Source organism: Acyrthosiphon pisum, chromosome A1 (genome assembly GCF_005508785.2).
Source record: "Acyrthosiphon pisum isolate AL4f chromosome A1, pea_aphid_22Mar2018_4r6ur, whole genome shotgun sequence".
Taxonomy (NCBI): domain Eukaryota; kingdom Metazoa; phylum Arthropoda; class Insecta; order Hemiptera; family Aphididae; genus Acyrthosiphon; species Acyrthosiphon pisum.
In genome coordinates, this window is record NC_042494.1 from 104,795,823 (window position 1) to 104,816,268 (window position 20,446).

Sequence of the window (20,446 nt, forward strand, 5' to 3'; positions counted from 1 at the left end):
AAGTTGAAACCGAAATCGTAAATTTCAAACCGATATACAAAATCGAAACCGAAACCGAAATTTCCTAATACCGGTATTGAAAAATGAAACCGAAATCGAAAAAATTAAAACCCGGTATATACAAAATCGAAACCGAAACCGAAATTATTTCGATCGGGTTTCAAGCCCTGCTTAATTGTATCAAATACTTGACCAAAATCATGGCTCTCAATTAATACTTGATGTCCAATTACTTATTGTAGCTAGGAAGTCAAAAAATTATACATTAATTATTAAGTATAACAAACATAATATTATAATATATTTAAGTAAAAATATTCTATACTAATTATTACATAAAATGCATTTGAAATAATAATCATAATATTAAATAAAAAAGTAGTTACCTATATGTATACTACATGCAGACAGAAAAAATAATGAAATGATTCAAAATTATTATAGATAGTAACATGCATTTTAATATCATAATTTTTAAAAACAGCAAATTACCTGCAGTACTTAAACGCTTTTGGTAAATAATGATTTAGCGTTATTGCAAATTCTTTAATTACTTTACTAAATCGACAACCAGAAGCTTTTCTACCTTTAATAGCTTAATCAAAAGTTCAGTTGAAAATAAAACCTTAAGCGTTCCATCGAATGTGTCTGATAATAATTGTTCAGAATTTCAGATTGACTATCAATTAATCCTTTAGTGCTCATTGATCCAATTAAATCAGTAAGATTTTTTATTTTTTTGTCTTTCCGTGAATGGAATGATTCTGTTTTAGCAAATTTTGGATTTTAAAATTTTTTTTGGTACAGGGTATAGTTTCGAAGTTATGGCCTGATGAAGTTCACTATTTTGCGATTTTTACGCATTCACGCATCACTCTATAGTTTACTGCGCCTTTTAAGATTATTGATATATTTTTTTAAAACTTTTGTACTACAATGAGTTAAGAACGATTGTGCAATCAACATTTGATAGCCGGACTTCATTTTGAAGTTATATACAAAGGCAGTTTTCGAATTCTGCGTTTTTATGCATTCGCACAACACTCTTAATTGTCTTAATGGTATACTAATCTATTATAACCCAAATATAGACCCCCCTGGGGCTACAATTGTGGGCAGACGAATGGCCTAACAAATAAAATTAACCTTGTCAGTAAAATTAACACAAGTCAAATGGCTTCCGTCGTCTATCGTCTCCGGTCGCTGGACTCGAGGTCCTGCGGACCTCTCGTTGGATGGGGGCTCAGCCCCCAAATCCTCCAGGGATGAAATAGCAAACCTGGAGAGGAGGGTTACGTATAAACGTAAGTTTTAAAAAAAAAAAAAGAAAAATATCGCGAAAGATATGATAAACGTAGCGTTGCGCTCGTGCGTATAAACGTAAAATCGAAAACTTTGAATGGCTATAACTTCCAAAATAATGGTTTCGACAAAAAAATTCAAACTGTTTAGAAATCAGCGTTGAATAACACGTATTTAAAAAAAAATTAAAAAATTCAATTCTAAGAATTTTTTTTCATGTAACGATAAAAATGAAGTTTTTGAAGCTTTTCATAAATAACTTCAAAATGAAGTTTGTCCGGGCTTTTTTGACACATTTTGAAAAAAAAAAAATTTAAAAATCGAAAAGTTAGCATAAAAAATTGTGTGGCTATTAAATTAATTCTAAATTATATTAACACAAGTTTTCTTACTCTTCTAGTAAAAGGTACATGATCTACAATTAGGGATGGCAACGATATATCGATATATCGATGTATATTTATCGATAGTCAACAGATGAAATATCGATATCTCGATATATCGCAGTTGCTGCGATTTTTGCCATCCCTATCTACACTCAAAATGTGTGTTAAATCACTGAATTTGAATGCGTTTTGTTATGTTTTAGATAGAGGCATAGAGCACAACTTGTACGCATAAGTGCAAAACAACGAATGAATCTTTATTAAATAATATTATAACAATACAAAATATATCCTTGAAGAAAATAACTATTTCCATATTTCCAAAGACATTACAGATTCCTTCACACTTAATTAGGAATATTTAAAAAAAAACAATAGTATTAAAGAATCATGAAAATAACAAAATATTAAACAGTATACATCAATTTTATAAAACATAAATTAATATAATAGTATTAAGGTATACATAACAGAGTTATAAACATTACAAATAAATACAATTAAGTAATACAATAAGAATAATGAAAATAAAATATAAAAATTAGTTTTACAAATTTAACTTTTGAGGTTTTTTAATAATCCTATCACTCTTCCTAACCTGTGTGACTTCTGGCTTAACTTCAATAACATCAGACTTAGTATTCTCTACCTCGGTACTAACTTTTTCTCCTTCCTCAATAATACTTTCAATTACTGGTTTGTTTTCCCTAATCCTAGTTTCAATATCACTCAAATGTTTATGATTAACATTATTATTTTTAACTCTATCAATAATTTGATAAATATGTCTTTTCCACACTAAAGAATTATTAATTTGAACCAGATAAGTAACAGGTGACAATACTTTAATAATTGTGCCTGGTACCCACATATTACCAGATCCATAATTTCTGCACATGACAGTATCTCCAATTTTATAGGATTTCTCTCTATTGCCTCTAAAAACATGTTTAGCATTTTCCAAACACTTGTTATATTTATTCTTAGCAAAAGGAATTAGTCTATCGAATTGAGTTGGCAAGGTGCGCCCAATGTGTAATTCTGCAGGAGTAACCCCTGTAGAACAGTGTTTAGTACTGTTATACGACATAACAAATCTATATACATCAACTTCAATGTCAGAATAGGGTTACATTTTTTTATAAAATTTTTGAAAGTACGAACAAGATTTTCAGCTGCACCATTTGATGCAAGATTGTAAGGTGAAGTTTTAATATGAAAAACTCTATTTTTTTGTAAACAATCTTTCATCTCTTTAGAGCATAAAAATGGACCATTATCAGTCACAAGTTTAGCAGGAATGCCCCAATAAGCAAAATATTCTCTTAAAATTTTAATAGTTGAAAAAGTAGTCATGTTAGACATAAATTTCACATACACCCATTTTGAAAAAGCATCTATTATCACAAGAAACATTCTTTTATTAACAGGACCTAAAAAATCTAAATGAACACTAAGAGATGGGCCATCAGGCCAAGGCCAACTATGTAGAACTACCTTTGGAGGATTCTCACTATGAATCAAACAAAGTTCACATCTTTTTGTAATACCTTCAATTTCTATATCAATTCCAGGCCACCAAATAAAAGAACGAGCGACACTTTTCATTTTAACAGTACCTAAGTGAATGCTGTGTAGTTCAGTTAACAATTCAGTCCGAAATTAAGACGGTATTACTAATCGATGCCCCCAAAATAATAATCCTTGTTCAATTGAAAATTGATCCTTACGGTTAAAATATGGTTTCAATTCTTCAGATACCTTTTTAATGTCAGTAGGCCACTGACCAGTGAAAACACTAAATAAAACTTGTTTAATAATAGTATCTTTTTTAATTTCCTTACAAATATCTAAATCAGAAATTGTTTTAATATTTTCAGTAATTAAATTAATAGAGTAATTATCTGATTCTAAAATATTAGAACTCGCAGTGATATCTAAAGGAAGTCTTGACAGTGTATCAGCATTACCATTATCTATACCTTTTACAAATCGTATTTCATAATTATAGCCAAATAAGAATATTGCATACCGCTATAACCGATTTGCTATCATGACAGGAATACCTTTTTTAGGACCAAAAATAATTACTAAAGGTTTATGATCTGTTCTAAGAATAAATTCGCGATCATATACATATTGATGAAAATACTTAACTGAATAAACTATAGCAAGAGCTTCTTTATCTATTTGTGCATAAGCACGTTCGGCATTATTTAATGTCCGGAAAGTAAAAGCAATAGGCTTTTCTGAACCATCTGGTAATTTATGGGATAATACAGCCCCAATACCAGTAGGACTAGCATCACAAGCTATAATGATAGGCCATTTTGGATTATAGTGGATTAATATTTCATTAGACAAAATAGCACTTTTAATTTCATTGAATGCTTTATTTTGGTCTTAACTCCATACAAAAGGTATATCTTTCTTAAGCAACTTATACAAAAGGATTTGCTTTGGTTGACATATTTCTAATAAACTTACCATAATAAGTTACTTATCCTAAAAAATGCTTTTAGTTGAGTAACACTACAAGGTATAGGTACTGATGTAATAGCTTTAACTCTAGCCTCAGGAACATGTAAACCATCTTTATCTGTTTTATAACCCAAAAAGGTAACACTATCCTGGAACAATTTACATTTATCTTTTCTCACCGTCAATCCTACTGAACATAATCTTTCTAACACTTCCCTAAGTCTTTTAGTAACTTCTTCTTTAGATTTTCCAGATATTATAATATCATCATAAAAAGCAACTGCACCCTCAATATTTCTCAGAATATTTTCCATTTCACGCTGCAAGATACCAGGAGCTGAAGCTATACCATATGGTATACGTTTAAATACAAAAAGTCCTTTATGTGTAGATAAAGTTGTTAACTTTTGTGATTCCTCATCTAATGAAAGCTGTTGATAAGCCTGACATAAATCAAGAACACAAAATTTGGATGCACCCTGCAAAATTGCCATTAAATCTCCTACTCTGGGTATAGGATATCAGTCTATTTTAATAAATTTATTAAGTGTAACCTTGTAATCACCACATAATCGAATTTTACCATCACTTTTTAAAACAGGCACAACTGGTGTAGCCCACTCTGAAGACTCTATTGGAATTAATAACTTTTCACTGACTAATCTATCAATTTCCAAACTCACTTTATCTTTCAATGCAAAAGGTAACACACGAGGCTTACAGAAAATAGGTTTAATGTTTTCATCTTTCAAAAATCGAATCAAAGAATTTTTAATAATTATATATTTTTTGATTTTTTTAACATTTTTTTAATAAATACAGATTTTTAGTAATTTTATGAAACCATCTACAACTCATAAAAAATCTAAAATTATGTACTAAATTATCAGAGGTAGTGCTAGGATTTATATTCATTTGCAGCATGTTTCTTTCCTCAAGTCCAAATTGATGTGTTGTAAATAGATCGTTTACTGTAGCAGGTAAAAAATGATTTCCATGTACATTATCACCGTTCTCTACTAAGCTGATAACAATAATAATAGCTACTCTCAATAACAATGAATAGTTTATAATAATAACTATAATAAGAGTATAAGACATAACAACTTCTAAAGTAGAATGTAGAATGTAGATAGTAATTAAAATGTGGTTTGGCAAAAAACCATTGAAATATAAAAAAAATGTGAAGATATAAAATTATACATAGTATTATTATAAAGGATTAATTATAATATCACATTTTTAAATTTGAGTGTAATCCTGCGACCAGTAAGCGCCGCGCCGCGCCGCCACCGCTAGACATTCGTCATCGACACTCGACGAGGCAGTTACCGGCGTTGCCTATGTTATACATGGGAGGTGGTATACGGGTGTACGGCGTCAACACATACAATATTGTGTATGGCGCATGCGCAAAACGCCAGCCCAGGCAGTAAAATATACTGCCTCGGGCCGCCGGGTACATTGTGTATACTGTATAGCCACTCTACTAGCTAGGTGGGGGAGAGCTCGCACAGTGCATATCAAGTAAATTATTTGATATTAACTGGAATAACCCGCCTCACCCCGAACCCGGCACCTCAATAAGGGTGCACGGGCGCGCGGCCACCAAACTAGTATATTCCTAGAATACTGGAATTAATTCTGGAAATCAGATGTCTTGATAAAGTACTTAATAATAATAAACATTGCGACGATGCGCGACGCTGGCACTGTCACCCGTCTCCTGCATAGTGCATAATGCTCAGAAATCTGCTAATCGATTACGTTTATAGAGACTAAAGTGCTCACTACTTTAAAAAAATAAGGCAAGAAAAGTTGGCCAAACGAGAAGAAGTATTAAATAAAACAATGTTTATAGTTTTGTTTTATTTCATGGAATATCACCCCCCCCCCCCCCCCGCGGAAGCACGCCAATGTACAGGTCGCTAGTGTTGTAATGCCTAGGGGTGGAAGAAAAATAGTAAGTCTGCCCCTGCCTACACGAGTACATGACACCCCCGGTGGTACACTTAAGACTTGTCCACTTTTTCATATTGTATAAATGCAGTCAAAATGTTGAACACTGAATAGTAAATATTATTAAAATAGATTGGTACCTACATGTAAAAAAATTAAAATACATTTGTTCAATAAGCTTTGTGTGGTTTTGAGTTTTAACTTTTAAATGAGTTTGATGAATTGGGTAGGCTTTAGCTAGAACTTTGAATTGAACCACCTTTTTCAATTGAACTCTGTGCAGTGCCACTATAGTCTATAAGTTATAATAGTATAAGTATAATTATTTTTCCAAAATTCAATTTTTATAATCCAAGATTAAAAATACAATTTTTTTAAAACTTTTTGAAATATAAGAGTTCTTTGATAAAATAATCACCTGGTGTATACATGAATACATTTGACTCAAATAAAATAATCACATAGGTATACGTAAACTAAAAAAATAATGAAATTCCTATGTTATCCAACTGGTCTTCTTCGACATTTGCAATGATTGATGACATCACTCATATCAGTGAACTAGGGATTTTCGGGGACATCCGGAGACAGATGATGAACGCGCGTTCTGATATTATGATAACAAATCCGCCTTATACATTTTTTTATCAAACTTGTATATATTTAATTATAAAATGTATACAATAGGTATGATATTATTTTTAATGGTTGTTAATTTACATTTTGTTAAATATATAATATATATAGGTATGATAATTAAATTAATCTATTCTATAAATTGTTGATTTATATAAATGCTCTAACTAAATAACATATAAAATTGACGATTACGATCTAATAATTATTATTATATATGGTTGAATATATTACACTTACATAAATAGTTACATAATAGTATTATGTTAAAAATAATTTTACATTGAGTCAAAAATGTACTGTGCGTTTTATATAATGTACAGTTCTCTTGGTTTTTGTAATTACATAAAATGTACAGGAAAAATAATTAACATGATCATATATATGAGGCTATACTGAACTTTAAAATACGATTAACAATCACCTCTAAATAAAGATTAATACAAGAAGGTCATTTTGTATTATGATAAATAATATATATTGAAAGTCCAATAAGATATTATGATCTGCAAAATTGGTAATTAAAAAATATTTATTTATTTCACCTAAACTATAATTGTATAACAATAATCGGCACATTTAACAGTGCTTTGGTTAGCATACTAAAATTAGTTTTTGAATGTACATACCTAAATTTGCTAAAATGTATTAATATTATTGTTTATAGTCTAAATTGAGTAAATTTATTACGAGTTTGGCATGCGCATAGTACAAGGTGTTTGTTTTATTTGTATCATTATTAGTTGCCTACTTATTGGTGTTTGGAATTACGTGCAAACAAATTTTGAGCAATAATAATGTAGTCAAAGGCTTCATATACGATAAATGTTGTATGTTGTTTGAAATACCGTTTTTATAATATGAAACACGTAAATTATTTTATAAACAAAAGATGAACTATTTTTCGAAGACGTGATGTTCAAGTTCAATCGTACGGCTATAACCAACTAGGTATATATATAAATATCAAAGAAGTAGGTTTTATATACTTAAGTAAACCCAGGTAATATAAAATAATATGTAAATCGTTTATAAGTGGGTTTTTTTAGTTTTCTACCAGTTAAAATATTGCTAGTACACTAAGTTTTTATTACAAAAAAGCTATACTTATTAATACATATATAGTTAATATACAAAAAACGTTAAAAAATATGATAAGAATGGGGCAGATATATATCGTAGAATATAATATTTAATGATAGGTTAGGTATGTATTATATTATATAAGTGTATGATATAAAGATATAATATAATATTAAGTATGAAAAAAGTCTTTAAAAAGAAGAAATAATTGGAATAAAATAAGTGGGTAGCGTTTTTAAACACGAACCCGCGTAAATTATATAAATATTATCATATATAGATAAGTAGTATTTTATCGTCAACGGTTATAGTTTAATATTATATTATATAGGCGTATCGTGTTGAGGCGCACGTCCGGAAGCGTATTGTATTGAATTGTTTGATTTAGTCATAACTTTCCGATTCTTGTTGGACGAGCTTGAACCTCCTCGGGCTCTTGACGTTCACCGAACCGCAATGGTTGTTCAATATCAAGCCCCGTTTTGACAGGTATTTCTTTATGTAACGGCACACTAGCTTCTGGGGTCTCTGCTGCCATTCGTCCAACACCTCTTTGGGGTAGTGAATCTGTAAGTACAAACGCGTAATTCGACACTTGCAACACAATAATATTATATGATAATTAAAAATATACACAACATTAAGGGATGAAAAGGAATTTCTAAATTTAAGTATCTCTGTTGGCAGAAAAATAGTGATAATTAAAGTAAGTGAAGTCACATTTTGGGAAGTGTAAATGTCATGATTATATAACCGTTCTAATTTGTATATATCTGTATCTATTCATCTGCTTTGAATGTGGTTATAAATATTATTACTCACTAAAATATGTTAATCAATTATCTATAGGTAGGTGCAGCTTAAAATAGAAAATTTAATTAAGATAAACAATTATTCGATCTTAGGGGCTCCAGCGTATCATGTTTTAAGGAGTAATATTTAGGCAATTCACGTGCATGGATATTTGGGCTATGTGTTTGTCGCGTTGGGCAACCACCGCTCGGTGCAACTCTCGCACACGCACGCATAATTCAATATTTCGCAAAAAATGAAATATATTCTTGTTTGCACAACTATAAAAACTACTAAAAGTGGTAGTAAATTAAACATACTTCCTGAAGTTCTATTGTAATTTCAAAAAAAAAAATGGTTGAATTTATAAGCTTTTATATGCTCTTTAGAAATCACTTTTATGGTTTAAAATCAGATGTGTCCAAAATAAATACAAATATAATGCAATTATTTCATTGGATTTTTGAAAAACAACATTAATATTTTAAGGTCCTTCAAAAAATATTTCGTAAAAAGCCTAGATATTTTTTCAAAGAATTCTTACATGTATAAAAAATTTAAATCGGACATTCCAAAGTACGTGTAATTGACCACCGCTTATTATTCGTCTAAAACGTATGAAAAAAACGTGTGATTCCCTATTCACTATTTTTACAAACATTGAAAAGTCGAATATTTATTTATTATAAAATATGTATAAATAATAATCAATTATCCATAAACTTTTAATTATTTCTGTTCACAGGTATATGAATATGCAGGTATTAAGGTAGAAAACATAGCGTATATTATAATAATATAATTTACATTGTACATTATATTCAATCGTATTCAATCGAAGATTGGAAAAATATTAATTGGGTGTCATTAACTCATTATTATTATTTGATATTTCAGCTGGAACCTCTATCTGAACATTTCTAGCCATCCTCCTGTAATGTACTTTTATAAGTACCGAAAGTTTAAATGGAAACTACCAACATTTTAATAAGATTTTACCTGATCTCCTTTTAGCCGGTCCAACAGGGTGACACAAACCACGGCTGCTTTAATCCCTGCATGGTGAGTTAGTGCTGCGAAAGCTAAAGATTCCATCTCGATATTCCTCACACCATTAAATTTTAGTTTTTCTAAGTATTCCATTCTTTCTTCTTCTGTGAAGTCGCAAAATGCTCCGTCCATACGTCCTTGACCTATGAAAATGTAAGTAATATTAATCTACTTACCGATTTCACCGAGAAACATAATTATTATACAATCAATACTTCTTTTGTAAAACACTTCAGTTGACTCCTTGTGTTTTATGTATATACATTATACGTAGGCGTATACTGTATAATATGTACATTGTATAAACAATTCAATTACTATCATTAAATTACCGCAATATCGTTATCTTTTAAATGTTTTTATTACATTTTGGCCCTTAAAATGTTCATAACTCTATACCTATCGGCTATCAAGAACAGTTAAGATAAGTTAAAAACCCATCGAGCTTATAAAATAAAAACCACTAACCAATATAAAAGAAATTCTTCGCTTCAATTTTTAATTTTTAAAATAAATAGATTAAATTATTATTCAATTTTAATAATATTAAAATTAAAATACTCGTATCCAATTTTATATCTTGCTTAATATTCTAGACTATCATTTGAACGACATAGCTCTATGTATATAACGTATTCGATATTGTTTTTTTATCATTTAGACTTTTTAGTTTTAGAGAAACACTTTTTTGTACAGTATAGAAGACTAAACCAGATGAATATTATATAGGTATAATTATTATTTATTAATATGTTAACATTTTGTTAATCGATATTTTTGTCAGTTACACATTCCGATTTATAACATTGAGCTATGCTATACAATTATAATTTTTACTTTATAAACGCGGAGTGCTGAACATATAGTATAATATTGTGTGCGGTATTTCAGTTACGGGAAAATAACATGTTAAAAAAGGTGATTGAACGTTGAGAAGTGGTAAGATTTTTCCCATAAAAATATAATTAAACATGTTTGCCTTGGCTTAAGTAAAATAAAATAAGATAACCTTACGGCCTACACCAGTAACGTATCTATGATTTTTTCAATGGGGGGATATACAATTTTTAATAGACATTCAGTATATACATATTATGTTCATATATTATTATGTACATGTTGTATTGTGTACAAAATTTGGTCTCTGGGGGGGATATAACCACCATACCCCCTTCCCGTATATACACCACTGACCTACGCCAACCAGTAGTTCGATTTTTGTCGATTTCATACCGTTTAAGTTACTAGTCGTTCAATGTTAGATTTTGTAAAAACTAAAAACTAATTTTACTTTCAAGCTAATTAGACTAATTTGATTTAACAAATCTATAATTTCGGAGGATTGTTCTATAGAAATTAATGATTGTTTAAGTTATTTGTTTAGTATTTGCTATAATTTTTTTTTATATAGTAGGTAACAATAATATAAGTAATTAAAAGTATCCGAAACTATTATAGCCTTGATTCAATTATTTAAGTTTAATTCACACTACGCAGTAATTAAATTTTATTTTATTGATACATTCTTTAATGTTACCTATTAAATATTAGCTTCCCTGATAAATGTATAATCATTAATCACAATATATAATCAACTACCTGTTTTTACACTTTAAGGATATAAATTTAACAATTTATCTTAAAGGAAAATAAACCTACAAATTAAACAAGAGGAAATATTTTATAATTAGATATGTTAATAGTTTATCAGTGGCGGTCAAAGTATGGGGATGAGGGAGATAAATTCCACCCAAGACTTCTTTTTCAATATTTATAACAATTTATACTATAAATATATGTATATTGAATAATATATTATTTTTTCTAATTCTTTTTTTCTAAAAATTGATAATATTATTACCTAATCAGTTATGTCATATAATATTGTCATGCATGGCGATATCATCAATAATCAATAGCTTTTCATACAGAGGGTTCCTGGCCCCTGGGCGTCTAGAAATACTTCTTTCGAGATAAACGATTAACGCGATGTAAATAATTAAGCCTTTACATCCGGAGGACACAGACTCTAGCTGTTGCAGTGATATACGATAAGAATTAATAATATTTTATTATATCATTTTATGGCTTATACCTTCATAGAAGTCGCTGGTGCATACGGTTTTGCCGATCACTGTAGGATACGGGTCGTCTGGTTCTGCTAGTGATTTTAACTCCCATTGTAGTTTCTTATCAAGGACCGAACTCCTTTTCACAGTCTTGCCCAGAATTTGCTGCACGGGTAACATTAAACAAATTGATTATTAAATAATTAACCGTCGTGTGGAAAATACTCGATATACGATTTTAACGAATAATACAAATCATTGTATTATTATATTATGTAAGACTACGAGGCATAGGCGCAAATAGGGGGAGGCATTAGGGGCTAAGCCCCACCAAAAATGTCCATAGCCCTCCCAAACATTTCCTACATTTTGTTTTAAGCTTATTCAATATTATCAAAGTAAGGCCCTATTAGCCCTATTAGCCCCCCCAAATCTCAACAGCTATTTGCGCCTATGCTACGAGGTATAACACACGTACTAATTCCAGGTGTGGTTGAAGGGTTCCGTCCACGGCCTCATCGGAAATGATCACGGTCCCACCTTCCAGTCCGATACCACCACTTGTACCTATCCTAAAGAAGACAGGATCTACTACTTTAGCGTGGAACATCAGCTTGATGGTCTCGTGTAAAAGGATTCCCACCGAAGGCATGCCCATACCGTGCTAAAAATAAAAACCGTAGGTATAAAACAAAAAAACAATTTTCACCGCGAAACGTTGGAATTGTTTGGTTTCTGACGATGGGAACAACGAGACAAACATTATAATATTATACACATAGAATATGTAGAGTATAGACGCATAGTAATAAGTAAATACAGTTTTATATAACAATATTAACGGTTTACTTTAATATTATTGTACTTACGCTTATACACAAAACAGGGCCAACTTTGTACATAGAGTATCGGTACGAATATCGACTGATGTCCTGCAACGTGGTACCTGTAGGTATTTTGTACGATATTTCTTCCATCAATCTATAAGCGAATTGTTCCATACGTTTTGGTGTCCCACCCATACACACAAACTATAAAAAAAAAGTACAACCTCTTTATTCCGATGTTAACAATCAAAGATTTCGCATCATTTTACAACATGCATAGAAAATAAATATCAATTAACTATTAAGAGATAATAATTATTGAGATAGGTATGCTGGAAAAATAAAATCAATAATCGATTATTTTAAACTTATTAGTTAAGTATTAGTTTATTGCTTATTAACTTATTAATTATTTTTATTATTATATAAATATGCCTTACTTTTTATGTAAGTACAATATCTTTAATTTATTATAAGTAATCACTAAACAGTTGCTAGAGAACTTTGGGAAAGTCACTAAATGTGACTTTCCCAAATTTATTTTCCTTCATTTTTATTTTCTATTCATATTTTATTTCTCCATATCCTTTAGAGGGTTTCGATTACGTAGGTTAGATGATTTTTAAATGTATTGATTAGCTGTGTTTGTATTATTATTACTATAAATGTGGCAATTACTGTCAAAACTGGAAGAATAAATTAGCGATAGGCGATAATATTACTTAAGTGTTTCGATTACTTTCGAATTATCTATTATTGATGCAAGTATTTAATATTTATAACAGCTTATTTCCAGAGCAATGAGAGATGTTCAACTGTGACAATCTTATTTTAGTAAAATTGTTTTATACAATGCGTGGTGTTTGTTTGAGAACATAATTAGTAGAGTCGCCTTAAGTCAGTTTTTAATTAAAAATCTAATTTCACTCGAGGTCATGTGATTAGCTGATTTAAATATTTAATGGTTTCAAAAGTGTAACTGAGGTAGACCTGAATTAGTAATTCGTATAGTTTTGTTCAGTTAAATATCTATCAGGTATAATTTTGAATATTTCAGAAATGTTTAAGCTACCTAGTTAAGAGTAAAGACCATTATTATTTGTCTTTAATTAATTTGTCTATAATCTATATCATACTAAGGATCCATACATCCATTGTTAATGTTGTGATTATACTAGGTAGAACTATAAAGTTTTAATAGGCAACCTTATATTAGTTTTCCGAAGTAAATCACTGATCAGTGGACTGCAGTGTGTTCACAGGTATGGATATCATTATAATATTATATTTATATTGTTCAAGTTAATGCACGCATAAAGTTAGGTTACAGTGACTCACTACAACTAATACACATAATATTATTTTAGTATTTTTTTATTTCACGATAAATTAAAATAAATATATTTTATTAAATTATCATTAGGTACCTATTGTAAAACGTATATCCATTCGTATATAATATTTAAACATTTAAAAAAAAAGGAAAGAATAAACATTTATAATGTTCTGTTATAAATTAACCCATAAAATATTTAAGATTTTTTAAATAATTAAAATACTTATATTTAACTTGATAATGTATATTGGTAATACATAATATAAGTATTACCCATATATGCGTGTGTATGTGCGTGTAACTATACCAATTTTTATATTAGGCACAATATATTTTCACGCTTTTTTCTATAGACAATTTTTAAATCTAAACGTTGTACAGCATAAGTCACTAAATAATTATTGTATGGATACACATTTCAATAAAATAACAAAAAATTAATTATTCATAACTATACCTTAACATCACCGAACATGGCTCTTAGGTCATGTGAACCACTCCCTAGAGCCAAATGATACAATATATCTTGATCCATAAGATCTAGATGCGAGTTTCGAACCATAACAGTGCTCACATCCTCATACCTGTAATCATAACGAAATCAAAAAACAATTTACATTATTATTTTTAGGTATCTAATAATATTTAAATATGTATTCTCACAAAAAAAAATTGCATTCAAACTTCGTTGTGTCTTATGCATTTACACATTATATATTTTTTAATTTATATATATTATTAAATAGGAGGTATCAATGGTTAGGTTAGTGCACTAAGCCGTGGCTAGTATTATACTATATTATATTATATTAATTACATATATCCTATCGCATTCTATTTTAATTTCAGTTTGATTGAATACGACAGAAAGCTTGAAAATGTGAAAGTCAATACAGATATAACTTTACTATAAAGACTGTCTTTGCTGTATATCCGCGTACCTACTATATACACGCACTACAACTATATTATGTTTATTACCGTAATATATTAAAGCAATGTAGTTCAGCTTTCGCTGAAATAGCAAAATACATTTTTTGTTTCTTTAACACAATAATTTTCTTCGATCGAAAAAAGTGCAATGTTGTTCGTGTAAGTATATAAACATAATATATGTAGTATACATAATAATAATCATATAAGCTCTTATACTCACATTATTATGCTTTCAATCTCAATTTACAAGAATATACGAGCGGCGTGTTGTTCATTTTCACACAGAGTCAAAACGGGAATTTACTATCGCGATTCGGGACCACTATACTATATTGCTGTAGTAGTGTGTGTAACTTATATATATTATGTTTAAAGGATGACGCCCGTGCCTATGCTGTTGTTAGGTTCCTATTAAAGGACGTCTCACTAACCATCGCCATAATCAAAAAATGTTTCAATAATTATAGTATACGAAAACGTCGATTATTATTATTAATTGATGGTTATGAGCATGAAATATTTCACATGAAATGTTCACTTTGAAATATTTCAAACTTGAAACTTTCATCCTTCTTGAAATATTGAAAAATATATTGTTTTAATTTATCATCAAAATTAAATATTTCATGAAAGTGTCATGAAATATTTCAAAAAAATTAATTTCATTACATTTTAGAACACTAGTTATTATTATTTGTTGTTGTTCATATTAAAACGACATAATGTATGAACAATAAAAATCGATAGACTACAAAAATTGTTTTAAAACGTTTCGACGATGAAGATCAGTAGATGCATTACCTTACATATCCCACCGTGATTATTCCTCATAAGATCGTTCACAGACCTAGTAACTACTGTCTACTATACCAACTATCATAATTGCCAATTGGCATGTAATTTTAGACCATACTGTATACGCGTTCACGTGTGCTTTAATTCTAACCAATTTATATAGGTAGGCCTAGCTATACCAGTTGTATTGTCTGAAATTTATTAGTCATGATGAATATTGTATTGCAACTATACAGTAATACTAATATACGTATATACGCAGTGTACATAAATAAGAAAGAAGGAAACATAATATTATATTATATTATATTAAACACGTGCAAGGTTATTGGCTCATGTTTTTTCCTTTAATACTTGTTAAATTATAATTAAAAATATATAATGTTATAGTAAGTATGTTGGTAAAAAAATTAAATAAAATACGATGATTGAAACTAGGAGTGTTGCCGAAAGAACAGTTGACGCGTTCATTTTATAACTGAAGTCGTAGAAGTACATTTCAATAATTTTCAGTCAACGTGTTTTACTTTTTAATAAGAACTTACAGTATGAAGTTTATTTTATGTAACTATAAATTATAATGTTGTAGGAGTTTTGAGATTTCGAGGAAATAACAGTTGTTACTTGCAGCGTATATATACTATATTGTAGTTCCGTTCCTTATAAAACTAGTATATTTTACAGTTGGAATGGTGTATAGTTTTTAATATAAAATATAATAAACTGCAATATATACAACGGAAAGAAGAAATGAAATGATTTGTATTTCTTTTGAATAACTATTTTTTCAGGTTGACTAAAGCAAAGTAATAATAATGTAATTTTCTCTTATATATTCGCGTATACCTACAACTTGAGAACTCGGAAACATTCAAATAGGATCTGTTAGAATCATTTCAATATATTTTCCTGGTGTATGAAAAAAATTATAAATATACTAAGTATTGTTTGTAGATTTTTTAAATCATCAATTTGATACTAAAGTATGCCATAGCCCATAGGTAAGTGGCCAAGTGGCAAGTATACTTGAGAAAGGTGTGTATATATTATATTATGTTAGCAGTGTTTCTAATATAAGTAGTGATATTTATACTAGGTATGGCGTATTCACGTGGACTTACTTAGTAATGTTTATAAAATATAAAATTATAATATTATATTATATATTCACGTAACTTATATGTATTCAATTGTTTTCGTAAAAATAATAACGATTTATTTGACGGTAAGTATTTATTGTCGATATCAATATTTTCCAATTGTATTGACCAGTAGAAATATATAGGTATATATAATATATATATATATGAATATTTGAAATTTAAAATAACCCATTTTTCATAACATCTGCATCCAAATAATTCCAATGTATAGAAACTATCGTCTATAATCTATACCTTTATATAAATCGGAGCAATTCAGCACACCGAAAAGTTTCGCAAACAAAAAAAACTTATAGCGGTGAGCGGTCTCGCGCCTTTTCTCATCAGAGTTTATAATAATATTTAGATAAAAATATATACATAATTAATAACGATAGACAGTTGTATTTTTTGAAAGAAAATATATCTATTATAATCAGGTACATTATCATGCATATGTCATACATAGTATATATCTACGGACTACAGGCTACGACCTTTCTGTTATACCTATTCACATATCACACATACATTAGTGATTTTTAAATCTTAATACCACATTCAAATAATAACGCTGTATTATACTGTGTAGATTATACTAAAAATGTATTGATAGCCTGACTTCTCACACATTAATTTTTAGGATATTATTATGATTTTCTTTCATTGAATATAATCTGGCAAGTCTGGGTGTTTGATAAAATATTATATTATATGAAAACCACATAGGAGTATAAGACTACCTAATTAAAATCACCCAAAAGCTTAGGGTCAATTTCATAATAAAATTTAATAGGTACAGATAAACTTTCGCAAAGCATACACATCTAATCTGGCACGTTATGTTTTTTTAAATTAAATTATAGTTACGTAGTAACTAAGTTAATATGCTTAAATTATATTAAATGTGTATACTTTGTATAGGTACCTATACTGTATGATAATAGTTTTCGAATACCTACAATGTTTACAATAAACATATGTGTATGCATACATAAGCCAATAGCCATGACTTATTATTTACTCGTCACACAATCTTAACGTAAAAGATTTATTCAAATATGATTTGTTTAAAATAATATAAATAAAACCATATAAATAAAATGTTGACTAGATAATCATTTTATGTTAATAAAAAAAATGTACCTACTTTAATTTTAAACGTTTAACAATGATTACTTGTATTTATCAACTCTTTTTATATTTAATTTGAAACTTTAAAATAAGATTAAAGTAATTAATTATTTTAGCACTTTGGTTAGGTTATGGTAGTAATGCCTATAGGTACTTGAGGGAAAATTTGATGCATTATTTTTAGTAAGACCGCGGAAACTTTCACACTATTGATTTTTTACTCTCCGTTGTTGTATTATTTTGTTATTCGTTTCTATGTTGTCTGCAGACATCAAAGGTTAAGAATATCTTACATTTGTTGTGTAAATTAAACTAAATTTTAATAAAAGTCACTTAAAAAGTTAAAAAAAAGTAAATTCATCGTCAATTTTTTTTTACTTCTTTTTCCTCTTCAAGTTTTTTTTCAAAGTTTAAGAAAAAATATTTGTTTTTTAACGATTTTTAAAATAATTTTTTTTTTTAATCATATTGATACTGGAAATTCTAACATTTACATTTTACAACAATATTCCTTATAAAGTATACAGCTCTATAATGTAATAATTAATGAAAAAATTAATTTTGACAATAATTTAATATTTATATTACATTTCAATCATCACATACCAAATATAATATTATAATTAATAATACATTTTTTTTTTCATTATATTATATTAGTTTTTAATTTTTATACAATAAACCAAGTCGTTTAATAACGAGTATTACATTATTATAATATAGATACCTGCTGTTAACATTTTGATACTTCCGAGAATCGTTCAAACTATAATGTAATATCTTAAATTCTTAAGTGCATGTGTATAGGTGCCTAATTAACATAATATAATCAAAATATTACCCATGTGTACCTATATATAATAATATCTAACATTAGTCTATTATTTCGTTAAAAAAAATAAGAGAGAAATGTGAATATTTACGTATATGTATACAAATACAATAATGTAATCGTATCGTGCTTGTCTACATAATTGTTTTGATTTTATTTTGTCATTAAAAATTAATACAGACATACAGTGACTGGGCACTCAAAACAGTTACGAATACATACGTCATATTATTTTGGGACGAATCGCCTTATGATAATATTATTATTTATTATTATGTCAAGTGCGAGATATATAACTCGTCAGAAACGTAAACAAGACGTGTATTAAAGGTATATTAAATTTATGCATGTAACATAAACAATGCGATTATACGATCACGAACACTTTCGGATACGTATTATTATTAAATGCGTTGCTATTAGAGATGATGCATATATTATGATTTATGTTGTTGTATAAGGACGTGGCACGTCGTTCAAATTTTGTTAAAATATTAATATCTTATGTGTTATATTGTATACGGTCACACTTACTCGTCGTTCTCCTCCTGAAAGAAAGACATTGCGAGCAGTCTTCGGTCCAGCCCACGCGAATTAAATTTAATATATACTATAATATAGTATAATAAATAAATGGATTATTTTATAGTTTTGCGTAAATAGCGCAGCTGAGGTTTTATTCTCGCCGACGATAATCGTATAATACTGTGTGACGTCACCGATTACGCTAATATTCCTTCGGGGGACGAGTGGACGCGAATACTGAAAGGACTCGAAGAACACTGTACGCGGCAGTGGAACGAAAAAAAATTCGCCCGAACCGTAACACTTAACAGTATATATATATCAACAGTTGCACGCGCTTGCGGTACCCACTATTTCAACGAATACTGGACGTGCGGCGTTAAGGCGGTGTGTGTGTATGTGTGTGTGTGTATGGGTGTGCGTGTGTGTATGTGTGCGTATGCGTGTATAAGTGTGCGCGTGTTTGTGTGTACGATCCGACCGAGGCGCATGCCCATCGTCGTTCGCCAGCTCGGCGGCCGACGTCGTCACCGTAAAACGCCGCCGCCGATCGATGCGATCGCAGTACTATATACATATACATAATAATATTATATGTAACATATATATATAGTATATACATATACAGGGTGATTCACCAACCGTGTTCACCCCCCTTTTATCTTTTAATAACACATATTTTATTCGAATTACGATTTTTCGAATTTTTTCGTACGCTCACTCTTAAATACCATACTCAGATTTTTTCAACATTTGAGTTGTATTTTTTGTACGTTTTTACCGTCAACACTATAAACCAAATGTTGACCTGTCCAATTTGAATTATTTCTAACGATAGGTTTAGGTAGTCGTTTCTGGATTATTAAATTTTATGTATACTTTATAAAATAATCATCATAAATTATAATAATAGTTTTACACATCAAATACCTATCAAATATAATAATATGTAATATTTAACTATTTAGTAGGTACCTACTTAATTCTCAGACAATTTTTACAAAATTTAAAATGCTAATAATTAATTACTACCCAGGGCTCATGACTTATAGCTTTAAAAAAGGTTGTTATAAACACAATAATATGCTCTTAAAAACATTCATATAAGTGCTTAAATATGCACAAAAAATACTAAAATATGCAAAAAAATATTATTATAAA

General features: G+C 29.1%; 2 protein-coding genes across 2 annotated transcripts; both read right to left on the bottom strand.

The window, feature by feature from the left end:
• Positions 1-2,235: 2,235 nt before the first annotated feature.
• Positions 2,236-3,296, bottom strand: LOC103309114 (uncharacterized protein K02A2.6-like). The gene is made up of 2 exons (XM_008183782.1): positions 2,849-3,296; positions 2,236-2,744 (listed from the first exon to the last, which is right to left on the bottom strand). The coding sequence occupies exons 1-2, from the start codon at positions 3,294-3,296 to the stop codon at positions 2,236-2,238; spliced, it is 957 nt and encodes a 318-aa protein (XP_008182004.1).
• A 3,791-nt stretch (positions 3,297-7,087) lies between these two features.
• Positions 7,088-19,647, bottom strand: LOC100166871 (uridine phosphorylase 2). Its single transcript, XM_001950750.4, has 7 exons — positions 19,295-19,647; positions 14,379-14,505; positions 12,628-12,789; positions 12,237-12,422; positions 11,785-11,923; positions 9,639-9,832; positions 7,088-8,414 (listed from the first exon to the last, which is right to left on the bottom strand). Exons 1-7 carry the CDS (start codon positions 19,321-19,323, stop codon positions 8,232-8,234), a joined length of 1,020 nt encoding a protein of 339 aa, XP_001950785.1. The 5' UTR covers positions 19,324-19,647; the 3' UTR covers positions 7,088-8,231.
• Positions 19,648-20,446: the final 799 nt, after the last annotated feature.